This window comes from Rhinoderma darwinii, chromosome 9, assembly GCF_050947455.1.
Source record: "Rhinoderma darwinii isolate aRhiDar2 chromosome 9, aRhiDar2.hap1, whole genome shotgun sequence".
Lineage (NCBI taxonomy): Eukaryota > Metazoa > Chordata > Amphibia > Anura > Rhinodermatidae > Rhinoderma > Rhinoderma darwinii.
This window is the reverse complement of record NC_134695.1, coordinates 88804725-88823330: the sequence shown is the minus strand read 5'-3', so window position 1 is coordinate 88823330 and position 18606 is coordinate 88804725. Positions and strand designations below refer to the sequence as shown.

The following is an 18606-nucleotide window of genomic DNA, read 5'->3' as shown; positions in this document are numbered from 1 at the left end:
CTGTGGATGATACATTGTTATGGGGGTATCTGTGGATGATACATTTTTATGGGGGTATCTGTGGATGATACATTGTTATGGGGGTATCTGTGGCTGTCACACTGTTATGGGGACATCTGTGGATGATACACTGTTATGGGGGTATCTGTGGCTGTCACACTGTTATGGGGTATCTGTGGATGATACACTGTTATGGGGGTATCTGTGGATGATACACTGTTATGGGGGTATCTGTGGATGATACAATGTTATGGGGGTATCTGTGGATGATACATTGTTATGGGGGTATCTGTGGATGATACATTGTTATGGGGGTATCTGTGGATGATACACTGTTATGGGGGTATCTGTGGCTACTGTAGTAATAAAGTACATGTATTATTGTAGTTCTATTGCTGAGTTGCACATTAGGGGCACATTAGGTGGGGTCCCAGGTGAGCGCACTCCACATTGTCAGACCCACGAGGCCCCGCTGTAGAGAACGCAGAGCCACTGCCAGAGGGGAAGGGCGGAGCTTGGGTGACGTAATCGCATCACGTGGTGTCGTGACGTCTCGTTCGTCGTTTCCGGCCTCTTTCTACCCTCGTTTCCCGGTTGTCTCTCCTCCCGTCCCCGCAGCAGCTTCCCTCGATTCCCGGATATGTCTACCGTCGTTGATACTAAGCTGTATGACCTGCTCGGGCTTCAGCCCGGCGCCACTGAGAACGAACTCAAGAAGGTGAGTGAGGGGACGGCCGGGGAAACCAGGCCTAAATACCGGCCCCGGGGTGACGAAAGAGGGGGAGGAGCGGGGGTACCGGAGAGAGGCCTAGAAAGAAGGAGCAGCCGGACCTGTGTCGTGGGTTTAGGCCGGAGGAGGACAGAGGGGCCGGGGGTCACCACCAGGCCGAAGCGCCTCCTGTTATTGATATCATTACTCAGCCGTTTCCCGGGATATTACCGCCATGTTATACCGGCTGCCGAGCTCTCTGCTCCTCACAGGACCGTGACCTTCCCGCGTCACCCCCAGACTGCGGCACCGCACCCCCAAACCTGCCGCTGCCTCACACTGAACCCTCATGACTGGGTCTCATACGCAGCCCCTCATTCACCAGCTCAAAGATACTGAACCCCCAAATATATCACGAGCTTCCATGTCTTTCCGAACCCCCAAATCTGTGCTGTCACTACAATTGTGTACCCCAAATCCAGAATCTCGCTATAACGTCCCCATGAAAGTCAATCTCCATCTCTCACCCCAAGTCCCTAATGTACTAAAGCACCCCGTCTATTAGATATCCATCTCTTATACTGAACCCCCAAACCTGCAATTTCATTATCTTATATTGAACCCTCGAGTAATCCACTAACAAATCAGAACTCATTACAGCCAGGTCCCTAGATCCCCAGCTTTTATACTGTACCCCCAAGTCATATCCCCAATTATACATACCGTACCCACACTTCACCTCCACGTCTCACACTAAACCCCAAGATTTTAACCTTTGTTTCTCCTGATTTCCTAACACATCGGCGGACCAACATCTTATACTGTACCCCTAGATCCTTATCCATATCCTATATATCGTATCATTGTATCTCCCCATCTTATACTTGTAGAACCCCTTTCCAGCTAATGCTACTGTACCCCCAAACTCTTCAATAGATTTGTGTTGTACCCCAGAACCCGGGTTGTGTTTGTCACTCCAACTTTGCAAAACTATCCAGAGCCCGCAGGTGTCAAATTTACCTATAAGATTCCGAGTTGTATAATGGGGGGCTGTACAACCCGCACCCCCTAAACTATTGTTCAGATGGCACAAAATCATCCTCCAGCGGGCTCCTAATCTGCTGGTGCCGCCCCCCCCCCCCCCCACAAGTCTTGTTTACAGGTCGTACGTGCGGATGACATCACCGCTCCAGGCAGGGATTAGTACGATGATGTCATCATGCTGAGAATGTAAACAAAGGAACAATGGTGGCCCAAAATCATTCAGTTCGGGATCGAGAAACCTGGGGTTTTGTTGGTAGTAAGATATTGATGGTTTATCCTTAGAATGTTTGATCTGTGGGGTACGACCCCCTCTCGCCCCCCCCCCCCCCCCCAGCAAACATCAGAACGAAGGGGCCCTCAAAGCTTCCTGCAGTGCTGCAGCCCCAGCGCAGGGGTTCGTCGTCATGTTTGGCGGTGTCTGGTACTGCAGTCGCATGAAGTAGGCAGCGCCGCTGTGCAGGGAAAACCAGTGAAGGGGTTGCAGGGCTGCAACCCCTACATTCTAAGCATTGTGGGGGTCCCAGCAGTCGAACCTCTAAAGATCATATCCTAGCTGTATGGCATCCCTTTCTGTGATGGGAATAACCCTTTAGTGAGGGACCGGAGTGGATTTGATGATCTCAGTACCATAATGTGACTCTTATCATTCCCTCCACTGGGGGAGGGGAGTTGTATGTCACTATGGGGCACATTAGATTAAAGGGGTTCTCGGGGCATTTTATGTTGCTGGCCTATCCTAAGGATAGGTCATCATATCAGATCGGTGGGGGTGGAGGCCACAACGTTCGCTGCCGCCGCAGCCTTTTCCCCAGTTTCCAGGCGCAGTGGCGTACAGATACGTAGCGGCTGTGGGATTCAAGTAAATGGAACTGAGCTGCGTTCCGGTGCTGAGCCTGGTTAACACACGAACGCTGCGGCCCCTTCAGTCTGCTGATCGTCGTCGGTGCCGGGAGTCAGACCCCCACTAATCTGATATTGATGGCCTATCGTAAGGATAGGCCATCAATATAAAATGCCCGGAGAACCACTTTAATGCTGATTTCGGATATGGGGGACAACTGTTTCCCCCACACCTGTGTATGGGGCCCCATATGGGGCCCCATACACAGCGTAGTCGACTAAGCTATTGCTTCTGGCAAAACGATGGACCCGGAGCACAACAGAGACAAACGGAAACCATGGGCACCGGATCCGTCACTATTGAAATTCCGTTCTGACAGAAAGCTCTGACGGAACGTCAGAACGGGACCCCAACACAGATGTGAACAGAGCCCTACATGTCCAGCTCCCTGTACTGATGACACAGCGACATTATTGGCAGATGAGAAGACATTGTTACCACCTTTGGCTCTGGATGATGTGAGTTTCCTGTCGCTCACCTGGGAATAAGAACATGATGTCACTGCAGGAAGGAAAACCCGTGATGTCATCGCTGGCTGCGAGCTCTGCAGGGGATTTAGCTGCATCTGTCGTATCCTAATTATACTCTGGACACACAATGCGAACGCCAAAGGCGCAATCAGACACCGTTCTTGTTCACTGCTCCGCTACGTATCAGGACAGTAGCTTTACTACACAGACTCAATGACTTAAAGGGGTTGTCCAGGTTCGGGGCAGTTCTCTTTATACTGATGACTTATCCACAGGATAGGTCATCGGGGGGGGGGGGGGGTCCGACACCCAGACCCCGTACGATCAGCTGTTCCGGATGCTATGTAGTGGTTGGTGCCGGATGAAGGCTCCGTACACTCTATAGTGGCCGTGCTGGGTTACTGCAGCTCTGCTCCTATTCACTGGATGGAGCCATTTGCTTCCAGCACCGACCACTACGTAGCTTCCAGGGCATGGAGACAGCCGGAACAGCTGATCGTTCCAGGTGTCGGACCCCCACCGATCATATACTGATAACCTATCCTGTGGATAAGTCATCAGTATAAAAAACAGCCCTGAACCTGGAAAACCCCTCTAAGCTGGGACCATGGCGCAAAGGCTTGGAGGTCTGCGGGAAACGATTCACATGATTTAGAAACCACCAAACTAAAGGGCGGACAGAGACAATATCATTGAAGGTGTTTTGCTTCCCAGTGACTTGGATGGTCACACAGGACGTCCCATAGTGACATGTGAGGATTTGTCACATCGAGCGTCTGATGTCATCGGGTTGTAATTAATATATGATGATGATGTTGGTTTATGCGGGAACATTGTGATGATATCCGTATCCTAGATGTCGGCTTTGATTCACACAGCAAATACATTGGGATCAGCTGGATGCCATCGCTAAGCCTGGAGTCCTGGCGCATGGCATGAATGCTGCCCGGCGGCTGCTTGTTATGCCGCGTCTGGGATGCCCCTGGCCAAACGTTTGTGGAAACTGACTGTAAGCTGCCAAGTTGGCCAATGCAGGGTGCAATCATTATATGATTATTGTCACGGGTGAGACCGCCAATGGCATATATGTCTATCAGACAGACCACCTCAAATGAGGGTGTTAATGCCCATTTCAAGGGGGTAAGGCAAAATCTAGTGCAGATTATATGCAAACTCAGGTGATTCCTTGTGACAACAGGTATTGGCTGTGGCAACAAATGAAGTTTCAGCTGATGATCTCTGGATGCGTCACCACCATCGAGACCTGAACATATTTAGGACAAACAATTATTCAATTTGGAGTCTCAAGGATTCTCTGACTAATCACAGGCGGAGTTTCCTTTTAAAGGAACCAACAGCGATCACCTGTAATCTGTGGGGAAACCTGGCAGTAGGTGGTCAGTTTCCCTGCAGCGCCACCAATAGGCGAAATTAATCATTAGTGTCCATTCATATCAATGTGTTATCTGTGTAAGGCCTCGTTCACATGTGTTGTGCCTTCCATTTTAGTGGATCCGTCTTATTTTTTATTTTTTTTTTAAACTGACACAATTATGGATGCCTGACTGAAAGCAATGGAAGGTAGAGGATTCCTTTTTTTGACGGATCACGTTTTGCATCAGTTATTCTCTGTTTTTTAACTGATCTGTTTCCGCTCGTAACTTTTTTGCGTAATTTTCATTCTGTGGATGTGCATTAAAAAAAATAGCGCAGCGGAGCACGCTTGCTTCAGTCAAATTAACGAAAGTCTGATGGTACCGAGGATAACTGATGCTAAAATAAAACCTATTGAAATCCATGGGTAGTTTGATAAACGTTTATTTACGTTTTTCTGTCCCTCTGATGGAGCAGAAGAATGGAAATGCCCAACGCAGATGTGAACAAAGCCTAATGCAGGACAGAACAGGACCTCCTGTAAATACATGACATTAGTGATCCTGAGTTACATCCTGTATTATACACCAGAGCTGCACTCACTATTCTTCTAGTGGAGTCACTATGTACATATATTACATTACTTATCCTGTACTGATCCTGAGTTACATCCTGTATTATACTCCAGAGCTGCAGTCACTATTCTGCTGGTGGAGTCACTGTGTACATACATTACATTACTTATCCTGTACTGATCCTGAGTTACATCCTGTGTTATACTCCAGCGCTGTTCTCACTATTCTGCTGGTGGAGTCACTGTGTACATACATTACATTACTTATCCTGTACTGATCCTGAGTTACATCCTGTATTATACTCCAGAGCTGCACTCACTATTCTGCTGGTGGAGTCACTGTGTACATACATTACATTACTTATCCTGTACTAATCCTGAGTTACATCCTGTATTATACTCCAGAGCTGCTCTCACTATTCTGCTGGTGGAGTCACTGTGTATATACATTACATTACTTATCCTGTACTGATCCTGAGTTACATCCTGTATTATACTCCAGAGCTGCACTCTCTATTCTGCTGGTGGAGACACGGTGTACATACATTACATTACTTATCCTGTACTGATCCTGAGTTACAGCCTGTATTATACTCCAGACCTGCACTCACTATTCTGCTGGTGGAGTCACTGTGTACATACATTACATTACTTATCCTGTACTGAGCCTGAGTTACATCCTGCATTATACTCCAGAGCTGCGCTCACTATTCTGCTGGTGGAGTCACTGTGTACATACATTACATTACTTATCCTGTACTGATCCTGAGTTACATCCTGTATTATACTCAGGAGCTGCACTCACTATTCTGCTGGTGGAGTCACTGTGTACATACATTACATTACTTATCCTGTACTGAGCCTGAGTTACATCCTGCATTATACTCCAGAGCTGCGCTCACTATTCTGCTGGTGGAGTCACTGTGTACATACATTACATTACTTATCCTGTACTGATCCTGAGTTATATCCTGTATTATACTCCAGAGCTGCACTCACTATTCTGCTGGTGGAGTCACTGTGTACATACATTACATTACTTATCCTGTACTGATCCTGAGTTACATCCTGTATTATACTCCAGAGCTGCACTCACTATGGTGGAGAGACTGTGTACATACATTACTTTACTTATCCTGTACTGATCGTGAGTCACATCCTGTATTATACTCCAGAGCTGCACTCGCTATTCTGCTGGTGAAGTCACGGTGTACATACATTTCATTTTTAAAAGACGACAGATTATGAAATGTAACTCTGTACTATAAGGCCGTGTTCACACATGGTGTATGTGCTGCAGATTTTTGGTTTCAATTCTACGCTGAAAAATCCAAAACATCGTAAAATGCAATGCAAGTGAATGGGATATTTCATAACTCCATCCGGACGCTGCGGAAACAATCCACGTGGATTTCAGGATATTCCGCAGATATGAAAATCTGATGTCGGAGATTTCACTTATTGCAATGCAGGTCAAAGTGAGGTTCAAAGTGTGATCCTCCCCTTCCCCCACATATGAGTAGTATTCCCCTTCTGTTATGTGGATAGGCAGATGATTATTTGTTGTGTATATTGGATCACACACGACTTTATATTGTGTAATAATCTGTTTCTCTCTTTCTCGTGGACAGGCATACCGCAAGTTGGCCAAGGAATATCACCCAGACAAGAACCCCAATGCCGGAGACAAGGTGACTGCGCACATTCAGTATCAGTGAGGTTTCCCGGGCTTCTAAATAATGCAGCGTGTAATTATCTGCAGCACAGAGGGCAGTCATCAGAGCACGGGCGATGAGAGACGACGGCACCGCGGCTTGTACCGTGCAGGTCGTCTCCTTGACTCCCTTTATGATCTTTCTCCGTCCCCCGTTACGCCGCCTGTTACTCCGTCCCCGGTTACGCCGCCTGTTACTCCGTCCTATGTTGTGGAGAAGATCTGAACTACATTCTGGTTAGGATAAGTAGCTGTAGTTTGCCCAGAACCTGTACGAGCCGCGTAGCCAAAAACGACGGTAAAACTTCACGGAACAGTAGCGCTACGTGTGCGGGCAGCCTTACAGATTTTCCTACAGGATGAAAACGATTCTTTTCACACTGACTTTTTTGGTGCGGAAACCGCCCGAAAATGCCTTCCATTGATTTCAATGGGAGTTGGACGAGTTTTTTTTCCGCGAGCAAAAAAAACGCGTTGCGGTAAAAAGAAGCGACATGACCCATCTTGAGGCGGTTTCCGCCTCCAAAACCCCATTTCAATCAGTCAGAAATGGTAAAAAAAACACCTTGACGAGTTTTTGTCAAACCACTGTGCAAAAAATGCCTGGAGCAGTTTTTTGCAGGAGGAATTTTCCTCCTGCAAAAAACTCTGTGTGAACACAGCCATATAACATTAAGAACGGCCTGACATTGAGAAGCTGGGCTGCACTATGCCGATCACTGAAAGAGATTGCTCCTCATGCCCGGCCCCCGCTTGGGAAGGGGCACCCCTATTTTCAGGTCGGCTCACATTTTCTTCGCGTAAACCACTCAAGGCGCCGTTGTTAAAGTGACACTCTGATTTTTACATCCTCCTGATATGTTCAGAGCCATTTCAGAAGACATTGGTTAGGGCTCTGTGAGCTGGGGCTCCGACCATTTCTGGAGCAAATGGACCCCCCATTAAACTGAGACCCCCAGTCACTACCACTGGTTTGTGACGTGTCCTAAAACCAGAAACCCTCTGGAATAATAGTCTAAGCTTAATTATTGTCTATTGAACAGTTCTGCAATTTTCCAATGTCATAATTTGTGATGTTTTTCAAGATCTCTAATTGCTGTCAGTAACTGGAAACATTTGTGATTACATCCGGAAGCTGAAAACTCATCTTGACCTACTCCTGCTCATACAGCTGCATGGCTCAGGGGTTTAAGCGCTAACAGACTGTGCACCCCGTGCTCCTAACAAGCTGTGTGAGCAGGACCAGAACTATAGAGGCTTTCATGAATTGTTTTTTTCTTAATTTCTGTCTAAAACTTGGGTGCGTCCTATAGAGAAATACCCTAAGCTATATTTAACTGAAGGGTGACTTGTCCTGGTTTGGGGGGGGTCATATCTTGGCCTCACATTCTTCTTTTGTTTACAGTTCAAGGAGATAAGTTTTGCCTATGAAGTCCTATCCAACCCAGAGAAGCGAGAGCTGTACGACCGGTATGGCGAGCAGGGCCTGCGGGAAGGAAGCGGAGGCGGTGGCATGGATGATATATTTTCGCACATTTTCGGAGGTGGCCTGTTTGGGTTCATGGGTGGACAGAGTCGAAGTCGCAACGGTAGACGGAGAGGGGAGGACATGATGCACCCTCTAAAGTAAGCGTCACCTCTGTATTTACTGGTCGTCGGTAACAAGATTGACCCCCCCCCCCCCCCTTATATCTTATATACCTGCTCTTCTCCATTGTAGAGTATCATTAGAAGATTTATACAACGGAAAGACCACCAAACTTCAGCTAAGCAAGAACGTGCTGTGCAGTTCCTGTAATGGGTGAGTTTCCTCTGACGCGTCGTTCCAACCTGCTCCAGTATTCGGCCTCTCCCTGTTGCATGTTTTGCATAAAGAGGTTGTTCCGTCCTGGCATTAATAAAATGTATTCACTGTATGATGAAACGTTCTGCAACTTTCTAATACTTCTATTTTTTTAGTGCCTCGTCATTTTCAAGATTTCTGCTTGCTTTCTGTGAATGAGAACCTCTGTGAGCTAAACATTCTAAACTCCAGGCTGATACAATGTAGCAAACGATCAGCCTGGAGTCCTGATTGTGTAGGTGGATACGAGTGTGTCCAGCTGTGAGAAGTAATGGTTCTGTACAGGGTGTCAGCCTGTGCTCATTCACTGACGGCAATCAGAGATGTAATAAAATCGTAAAGGCTTTATTTACATAAGACTGGACGAACCTATCAAAGGGGTTGGCCACTTTGCAAAGAAATTTGCAAAATGCCCAGAGCTGCTCTGCAACTGTAAATACCCCCATAACTCACCCCTGCGCCTCATTTCTAGGCCCCCTTCTCCCCCTGGAAGGGCTTAGTAAACAGAGGACTGCGTGATTATCCCATTCATAGATTTCAAATATGGCGGCGGTCATAGTTCTGAGCCGGCCCCAGAAGGGGAGATGGTCACGTGGCCAAATGACCCGGTCGTCGCCTTTGAATTCTATGGATGGAATAATGGAGCCGACCTCGGTTTACTAATCGGAGAAGCAGACCCTGATATGAAGCTCCGCAGTGAGTGATGGGGGTGTTTGCCGCTTCTGTCCGAGTACAGCAACTTAGGGTGTTTTACGAATTGCATAAAAAATGACCAACCCCTTTTATCTTCTGTGTTATCCATAATAAATATCGGGTGGGCAGCTCTGTAAGAGAGTTGCATTTGGTTACTCTTGCTGTCTAAGGGAAACCGAAAGATGAGAACCCAGTGGGAAAAAGAGCGCAAAAATTATATCACTGGGCAGTGGAAAAATGTCGCCTGGTCGGATGAATCCAGATTTATGTTGCGCCATTCAGATTGGGGGGGAAGGAGGGGTCAGAATTTGTCGCAAGCAGCATGAATAGATGAACCCTTCCGGTCAGGTGTGAACAGTTCAGGCAGGTGGAGTAATGGTGTGGGGGATGTTTTCCTGGCACACCCCGGATCCTCTGATACCTGTGGATGGATGTTTGATCTGTAGGGCGTACCTTAGCATTGTGACCGACCAACTGCCTCCCTTCATGGCGATTGTTTACCCAATAGCGGAAGGAGACTTTAGCGGCAACTGCAAGAAGCGATCCTGTCCGCGTGTGTCCAATATTCCTGCAGAATGGTTTCAATACCCAGTGGTTTACTTTACCTGCAGGGTCTGATACGTGTCTTTTCTTTCTATAGACAAGGCGGTAAGAGTGGAGCAGTTCAGAAATGTACGGCTTGCCGAGGCCGGGGCGTGCGTATAATGATCAGACAGCTGGCGCCAGGCATGGTACAGCAGATGCAGTCCGTCTGTTCCGACTGTAACGGGGAAGGTAAGAACATGAGGGCTGAGGTTATAGTCTCCTCTGGGTCCTAGTGTCTTAGGGCGCTAATGACCCTTCTGCCACATAAGACCGCATTACCACATTAGTACCCGATTGTTGGGGCAGCGTGTTCTGTTGCCTATATGGTGCTGACCTATTCCGCAGTGCTGTATAGACGTTACCATTCACATCCGTTCCTGTTCCCCTATCCCGGACACACACACACGGGTCGATGTTATGGGAAGCTACGAGTATGGGAGAAAACCGGGGGAAATTCATGCCGCCATGTAGGACCATTAATGGAAATGGCGCCTCCTATATTAGCCAGTCCAGAGAAGGATCATGACAAACATCTCATCCATTACTATTTGACACCATTCTGCCTATATTATATACCCCTTGAGGGTAGCACTGGAACACTGGAGGGGGGGGGGGAGGAGTTGCCTGCAGCAGCCAGTCCGGTCACTCTCGTGTAGTAATTGGTGGCTATAGGCGCCGCTGTTCTTTATGTTGGCACGTGAATGATCTCTTTGTATTCTTTTGTATTTAGGGGAAGTAATTAATGAAAAAGACCGCTGTAAAAAATGTGAAGGCAAAAAAGTTATCAAAGAAGTGAAAATTCTGGAGGTTCATGTGGATAAAGGCATGAAGCACGGTCAGAGAATCACGTTCGCTGGAGAAGCAGATCAGGCCCCTGGAGTAGAGCCGGGAGATATCGTCCTGGTCCTGCAGGAGAAAGAGCATGAGGTAAGAGACGTGTTCAGCCTTCCTCCCGTTATCTGTCACAAGGCCCTGCCACAGAATGGTCACTCCTGAAATGCTCTGTACTGCTGTAGAACCCGGTGAGCTCCCATCCCGCTCACATGATCCTGTCCCTATCACATGCAGTCCTGTCCTTACTAACATTACATGAGCGGAGAAGCCATAAGATCAGGTATTCAAAGCGCCGCGATTGATCTTGAAGGGTAAGTGCCGTGCAATTTTTTTTCTATATTCACGTTGATATCCTGTTTGTGTCTTCAGTCTTTTCAGAGAGATGGCAACGACCTGCACATGACACACAAGATCGGGCTCGTTGAAGCTTTGTGTGGACTCCAGTTCAACTTCAAGCACCTCGATGCACGTCAGATTGTTGTGAAATATCCTCCAGGAAAAGTCATTGAACCAGGTGATAAAATGATCCGTGTGCGGTCGGGGCTCGCATTGGTTGCACTTTTTTTTTAACAGGTTTAGGGTAGGAACACACGACGTGTTCAGAGCGGATACGCTGCATAAAGCTGCGCCGTGTATCCGCCCTGAACAGGGAACGCTGTTCAAAAAAATCGCACCACTTTGTGGTTTCGTTTTTCCAGTGGGATTTCAGCTGTGTAAAGCAGCGCCGCAAAAAACTTTCATACTTTCCCCTCCTTTATCTGTGTGCAGTCCAGCATCCTGGGATGACGTTGCAGGCCATGCGACCGCTGCAGCCTGTGAGTGTCATCCCGGGCGCCTGGACTGGAGAAAAAGCAGGGAACTCTGAGTAAGTATAACTTTTATTTTTTTTCTTGCGGTTTTTGCAGCGGAATCGCTGTGATTCCACCGCAAATGTCGCAACACACACCACTTTGTGTGTTTAAGCCCCCCATTGAATTTAATAGGGAAAACTTGCATCCGAAGAGCTGCGATTCTGCAGCATTAATTGACATGAGGCGGTTGTTGCAATTTGTTTTGTGGTTTTGGTTTTTTTCGGCGGCTTTTTGGTGCTGTGTGGGGACGAGGTTTGTTGAAATCTCACCCACACTGCTGCTACTGTAATACGCTGCGGATTTTTCGCAATTAATCCGTTGCGGAAAATCCACAGTGTTTACGCCGTGTGTGTTCGTATCCTTAAGGTTTAACTCTGCGTTTTCATTGGCCAGGCTCTGTTCGTGTAGTCCGGGGTGAAGGCATGCCACAGTACCGCAATCCCTTTGAAAAAGGCGACCTCTTCATCAAGTTTGAAGTCCAGTTTCCAGAAAACAATTGGATTAACCCAGAAAAACTCACGGTCAGTTTAGTCACATGATCACTGCTTCTTGCCGGCCTATCACTATGGCTTATCCAGACACGTGTCCTTCAAGTAAATCTCCACCTGTCAACTCCACATTGGTCATAAGTCCAAATTTCTGTGCCTGTTATTCCTTAATATCTTTATAACGTATGGAGTTCAGTTTTTCTCTCCCAGAGCTCCAAAGCCCCTGCATAGATAAATGATAATTTTATCACTTCCTGCAGCCACCACTAGGGGGAGCTTATTACACATGGTTTATTATTGAGTTCAATGTACAAACCGTATGCCGTCCGCTCCCGCCAGCTTCATTTATTGGACAGGTTTTAGACTTTCATTATGCGATTCTCTCCAACCTTCAATGCTGCCGGCTGTCAGGGCATGCTGGGAGTTGTAGTTTTGCCGCAGCTTGAGCATCACAAGTTGGGGACAATTGCATTACAATCTATAGCCTTTACTTCTCCCAAACGCAGCCATAAGATGCAGCATGCCATTATCCGTATGTATGGACGTTCCCTTATAAGAGTACGAGGTCATAGAAATATCCATTTGTCTACAGGAACTTGAAGATCTCCTTCCCGCCAGACCAGAAACCACCAACATCACCGGAGAAACAGAGGAGGTAGACCTTCAAGAATTCGACAACACCCGCGGCACCGCCGGAGGACAGAGGCGCGAAGCCTACAATGATAGTTCAGATGACGAGAGCAGCCATCACGGGCCCGGCGTGCAGTGTGCGCACCAGTAACCATTTGTATACGGAATTGCACAACAAAAAAGGATTTTCTTTCAAATTTTGTTATTTTTGTTGCCTGTTTATTTTTTTTTTGCAACCCAACGAATTGCCCAACAATTGTTCTGATATGACGGACATATCTGTCGCTGTTTGTGTAACTTTTAAATTGGTTCTATAGTATTTTCAGAGTGTATAATTTAAACCGTAAAACTAACCACAAGGCTTTACCTGCAGTTTTGACTGTTCTATAGTGAAAAATAAAAAAATCCTCCAAAAAAGGAAGACGAGACCCGAATCTGCCGCTCTTTGTACCAACCGCTTGTTTTTTATCTGTCTGTAGATTTTACGTTGCCTCTTAAGTTCAGACCTGTAAATGTGTATGTTTTTTGTTCTGGAGCTGTGTATTTGGCTGCACTTACATGACCTGCTACGTATAGAATAAACAATTTCATGGTCTGTATCTCCTGTACTGATGATCTGATTACGGTCTACCCCTGGCGGCAGCGTGACAGCCTATACAGGTGAATGGTTAGGTTTGTGTATGCAGTTCAGCCAGGGTGACCAGGTATATGATGATAGTAGTCTTCAATGTAAAATTCCTTTAGACCAGAATCACACCGTTCTGATGCAGTTGGAGTAGACCCCAAAGAAAGGAGATAAATCCGTCTTTTTTTTTTTCCTTTTGCGTACGCTTCGGCTCAAATAACAGCCAAAAACTGCCTATGAGTCTGACCTTAAAGGGGTTGTCCACTACTTAACAACTGATGACCTATCCACCGGATAGGTCATCAGTACATGATCTGTGGGGGTCCGACACCCGGACCCTGCGCCGTTAAGCCGCTCCGAGCAACGGACGTACATGCCGGAAGCTGTTGGCTCCAACCACTAAATAGTGGCCGAGCTGCAGTACTGTTGAAGTGAATAGGAGCAGAGCTGTCGCACGGCCGCTACGCTATGTACGGAGCCAACTGCTTCCATACATGGCATAATGGGCCAAAACATCCAGTGCCCGAAGATAGCCAAAGCGGCTTAACGGTGCGGGGTCCGGGTGTCGGACCCGCACTGATATACTGGTGACCTATCTGGGGGCTAGTTCATCAGTTGTTCAGTAGCGGATAACCCCTCTAACCTTGCATTTTCAAACCTAAAGGCAGCCATATATCTTCAGTGCTGGCCAGATGCTCATTCGGGTGACATCTAATCTTCCCAACGCCCCCCTGACGTACACATGCACGCCTGGCACTCCATGTAGAGAGGGGAATAAACTGCAGGCAGACACCTCATAGGAAGAAATCCAACATGCCATCCATCTGTCCCCTGACATTACCATCAGGGCAGCATCGGACACCCCCCCCATACACATTAGATGGTCTGTCGAAATGCATGGTTCAGCTGACAATGTGTATGGGCACATTGACCAGTCCGATAATCCAGCAGCTGTTAATCTTGTGAGTTCAAGTTATTTCGGAGAGTCCTGTGCTGGATAAAAGGGGCTATATGTGGGGCACTATATACAAGGGAGTGATTTGTGGGATACATTCTATAGGGGAGGCTATATGTGGGGCACAATCTACAGGGAGCACTGTGTGTGGGACACAGTGTAAGGTGCTATTATAATTAGAGGTGCAGTGTATGGAGCGATTATATTTAGGGATACAGTATGTGTCACCATGAGAATTTTATCTGTGTTTATAGATGCAGAAATGTTTCAATAGTGAGAAGCTGAAGACATCTGAGCGGCAAACTGAAGAATTGGGCCGTGGCCACGTGAAGTCATCATAGAGGTCTGGACCGGATGGAGAAGAAAACAGAAAAAGAACTAGAATCTGAGAGAGTCACTTAAAGAGGCTCTGTCACCAGATTCTGAAACCCCTATCTCCTATTGCATGTGATCGGCGCTGCAATGTAGATAACAGTAACGTTTTTTGTTTTTTTTTAAACTTTCATTTTTGGCCAAGTTATGAGCTATTTTATATATATGCAAATGAGCTTTGAAATGGACAACTGGGCGTTTTTTTTTTTCGTTGTGTCCAACTGGGTGTGTATTGTTATTAACTGGGCGTGTTTATGTGTATGACGCTGACCAATCAGTGACCAGTCAGCGTCATACACTCCTCTACATTCATTTACACAGCAGCGATGTGCAGCCACATACACAGAGATTAACGTTAATCAAGTGTCCTGATAATGAATACACATGAAATCCAGCCTGGACGTCATGTGTATTCAGAATCCTGACACTTCTGACTCTTTTCTGTGAGATTTTCAGCAAGAGAAACGAAAGCTCGTGAGATTACGGAGGTAAACGAGATTTCGTTTCTCTTGCTGGAAATCTCAGAGAAAAGAGTCAGAATTCTGAATACACATCACGTCCAGGCTGGATTTCATGTGTATTCATTATCAGGACACTTGTGTATGTGCCTGCACATCGTTCTAGTAAGAACGCTGTGCTGCTTGTAAATGAATGGAGAGGAGTGTATGACGCTGACTGGTCACGGATTGGTCAGCGTCATACACATAAACACGCCCAGTTAAAAACAATACACGCCCAGTTGTCCATTTCAAAGCTCATTTGCATATATATAAAATAGCTCATAACTTGGCAAAAAATGAACGTTTTTTTTTAAAAAAAACGTTACTGTTATCTACATTGCAGCGCCGATCACATGCAATAGGAGATAGGGATTTGAGAATCTGGTGACAGCCTCTTTAAAGGCTCTGCCACCACATTATAAGTGCTTTATCTTGTACATGATGTGATTGGCGCCGTAACGTAGATTATAGCAGTGTTTTTTATTTAGAAAAATTATCATTTTTTACAGTTATTAGCATAAATCTAAAATAGGTCATGAGTTTCTTAATGAACAACTGGGCGTGTTTTACTTTTTGGCCAAGTGGGCGTTGTACAGAGGAGTGTATGAGGCTGACCAATCAGCGTCATACACTTCTCCCTATTCATTTACACTGCACTAGCTATATTGCTATGTGCAGCCACATAAACCCAATATAATGCTACTGCAGTGTCCTGACAGTGAATATACATCACCTCCAGCCAGGACGTGATGTGTATTCAGAATTCTGACACTTCGCTAACACAATCCCGACACTACAGCACAGCAAGCGTAATCTCACGAGATTACACTGTAAACTCATTTCAAACGAGATTATGGGGGCGCATGCGCGCAGCTGAACATGGTGGACGCGTTCTAACCAGGCTCCGCACCTCGTGAGGGCATTCCAGCATATATATCGCTAACAGCAGACATCGAGACCCATAAAAGAAAGGAGAAGTACCTTAGAGGTTCGGGCATCCACCTATGGCCAGAGGGAGTGGAAGAAGGGGTAAGCAAACCCAGGCTCAGAGGTCCGTGGCAGACATGCTGATGGCGGCGCCGAACATGGCGGAGCAAGGCCTGCTGCAGCAGCAGCAGGTGACACAGATAGGATCCAGCACATCGGTGTTATCACAGGATTACCCTGTGCTCTTGCGGGAAAATAGCAGCACATTACTATCGCAGGCACAGGAGGATTTACAAGGAGAGGGCCCGATCCCAGACCTGGGACTGCCGCAATCAGAGCCCGCTCACGTGTCACAGCACTCGCCAAGGCCGCCGGCCATTACTTCCGGATTGACAGAGGACGCCATCTTTTCCTGCATATCAAGAGCCATGCAAGCTCAGATGGGGGAAATCAGCTCCAAGATAGCCGCTGTACACCAAGATTTACACAAAGTGGGGGCGCATATGCAGGCTATTGAGACCAAAATGACCTCCGTCACTGCAAGAGTTAACCAGAATACGAGATTTTTGGAGGATCTGCAGGAGCAATTAGAGGAGGCAAACACCAGAATTGAGGATCTGGAAAACCGATCCCGACGCTATAACTTCAGGATCAGAGGGGTCCCGGAATCTCAGACGGAGGTACCGGCGGTGGTTCGTATGCTACTCACTACTTTGATACCTGATATATCGGAATCACATATGGAAATTGACCGGGCCCATAGAGCATTGACGGCCATGAGGAGGGATGGACTTCCCAGAGATATTATAGTGAAACTCCACTATTATTCGATTAAGGAGAAGGTGATGGAAAGAGCTAGGAAGCTTCCGGTGATCACCATTTGTAATACAGCGGTCCAGATATTTGCTGATTTGGCCCCCCAAACCATTCAAAAAAGGCGGATGCTTCGCCCTATCCTGCAGACCCTCGAACACCATGCTATTCCATACCGGTGGGCATTCCCATTTCGTCTCCTTTTCATGCGCAACAACAGGCAATATGGCTTCTCTACGCTACAGGAGGGAGAGGATCTGTTGAGGGACTTACATATTCTACCACCCCAGGATAAAGCTAGCTCCTCCCGACTCCCCATACAGGATCCCCCGTTGTCACCAATATGGCGTACCCAAGGAGGCCGTCCAGAGTTACCTCGGGAACAGAGGGTGGAATCTCGTCGGCAACAATTGAATCCGACATGACGGAAAGGAGGCCGAATATAGAAGCAGATAGTTTCTATTTCTTTCTTTCTTTTTTTCTTTATTCCTCATATCGGCCGGAGATGTCTTCAAGCAACACTGATGCTGAGTTTCAGCCGGAAACCGCCAGTTGCAGTTCTCAGTGGACTGGGAGCCGGGGATCCATACGTTGGGGCGGATGAGGGGATTTCCTTTGTTTCTCTGGACTCCCACTTATAGTAATGAAAATTTGTTTATAAGCTGACCCGAAAAAGGCGAGGAAGGTTCTTGATGGGTCAAGGTCGCAGTGAGTTGGTACTCTGGCTATAGATTTGTTTGTTTTTAAAAAAAAATATGAAAGTTTGCTTTACCGTATATTTAACATGTGAATGCCTATTATGCTCAGAGTTGATATAGGTTAAGGGGTTGAATGTCTGGGTATATATTTTCGGAAATGCTGTGCCTTCACGACGGTCTGCTGCACCCCCTTTTCGCAGTCTTTTCTTGACTGCCTAGTCGGTAGACTATGTTCGGTACTATTGATACTTTGTGTCTGTCCTATTTTTGTTCTGTCTTTTACCCCCTTCCCTTTCCCGTCTTTCCTATTTCTGACCTTTGTCTCTATGGCGGGATCCTAATACGCACATGGTTCTACCTCCTGATCTATGATGGCGGCCATGGAATCTGCTAAAACCTTTAGCTTACTCACACATAATGTGCAGGGCCTTAATTCCCCGATCAAGCGTCGAAAAGCTTTCTTGTATTATAAATCCTCTCATGTTGATATACTATTTTTACAGGAAACGCATTTTTCTACCTCCTCTGCTCCATCGTACTTTCATAGACATTACTCACAAACATTTTTGGCTAGTGCCTCTACTAAGCACAGGGGAGTGGGCATATGGTTGTCTCGGTCGGTCCCGTTTACACCTCACAAAACGATCTCTGACCCGGATGGCAGGTACATCCTGGTCTCGGGTCTGTTACATGAATCTCCAATAACCTTTATTAACTACTATGCCCCGAACTCTAATCAACCGGCGTTCTTCCAAGGCATGTGGCGCAAGCTCCACTCATCGATAGAGGGCCCGATAATTATGGGGGGGGATTCTAATATCGCCTTGGACGCGTCCATGGATAAATCCCACGCATCCAGGGTGCGACTTATACCTCCTACGTCAACCAGCATACAAGTAGCACGTTTCTTCCATTCGGTGGACGTCATAGATGTCTGGCGGGATTTTAACCCCACAGCGAGGGATTATACTTATTTCTCCTCAGCCCATAATATTCACACCCGTAT

General features: G+C 46.9%; 1 protein-coding gene across 1 annotated transcript; it reads left to right on the top strand.

Annotated features, from left to right (window-relative positions):
• Positions 1-532: 532 nt before the first annotated feature.
• DNAJA2 (DnaJ heat shock protein family (Hsp40) member A2) lies at positions 533-13309 on the top strand. Its single transcript, XM_075838428.1, has 9 exons — positions 533-718; positions 6704-6763; positions 8192-8412; positions 8507-8587; positions 9963-10096; positions 10638-10834; positions 11111-11255; positions 11986-12113; positions 12673-13309. Exons 1-9 carry the CDS (start codon positions 641-643, stop codon positions 12859-12861), a joined length of 1233 nt encoding a protein of 410 aa, XP_075694543.1. The 5' UTR covers positions 533-640; the 3' UTR covers positions 12862-13309.
• Positions 13310-18606: the final 5297 nt, after the last annotated feature.

Coding starts and splice junctions, on each gene's coding strand:
- DNAJA2 (XM_075838428.1), top strand. CDS start 641: ATGTCTACCGTCGTTGATACTAAGCTGTATGACCTGCTCGGGCTTCAG. Junction 6,764..8,191: donor ACCCCAATGCCGGAGACAAG/GTGACTGCGCAC, acceptor TTTTGTTTACAG/TTCAAGGAGATAAGTTTTGC. Junction 10,835..11,110: donor TGCAGGAGAAAGAGCATGAG/GTAAGAGACGTG, acceptor TTGTGTCTTCAG/TCTTTTCAGAGAGATGGCAA.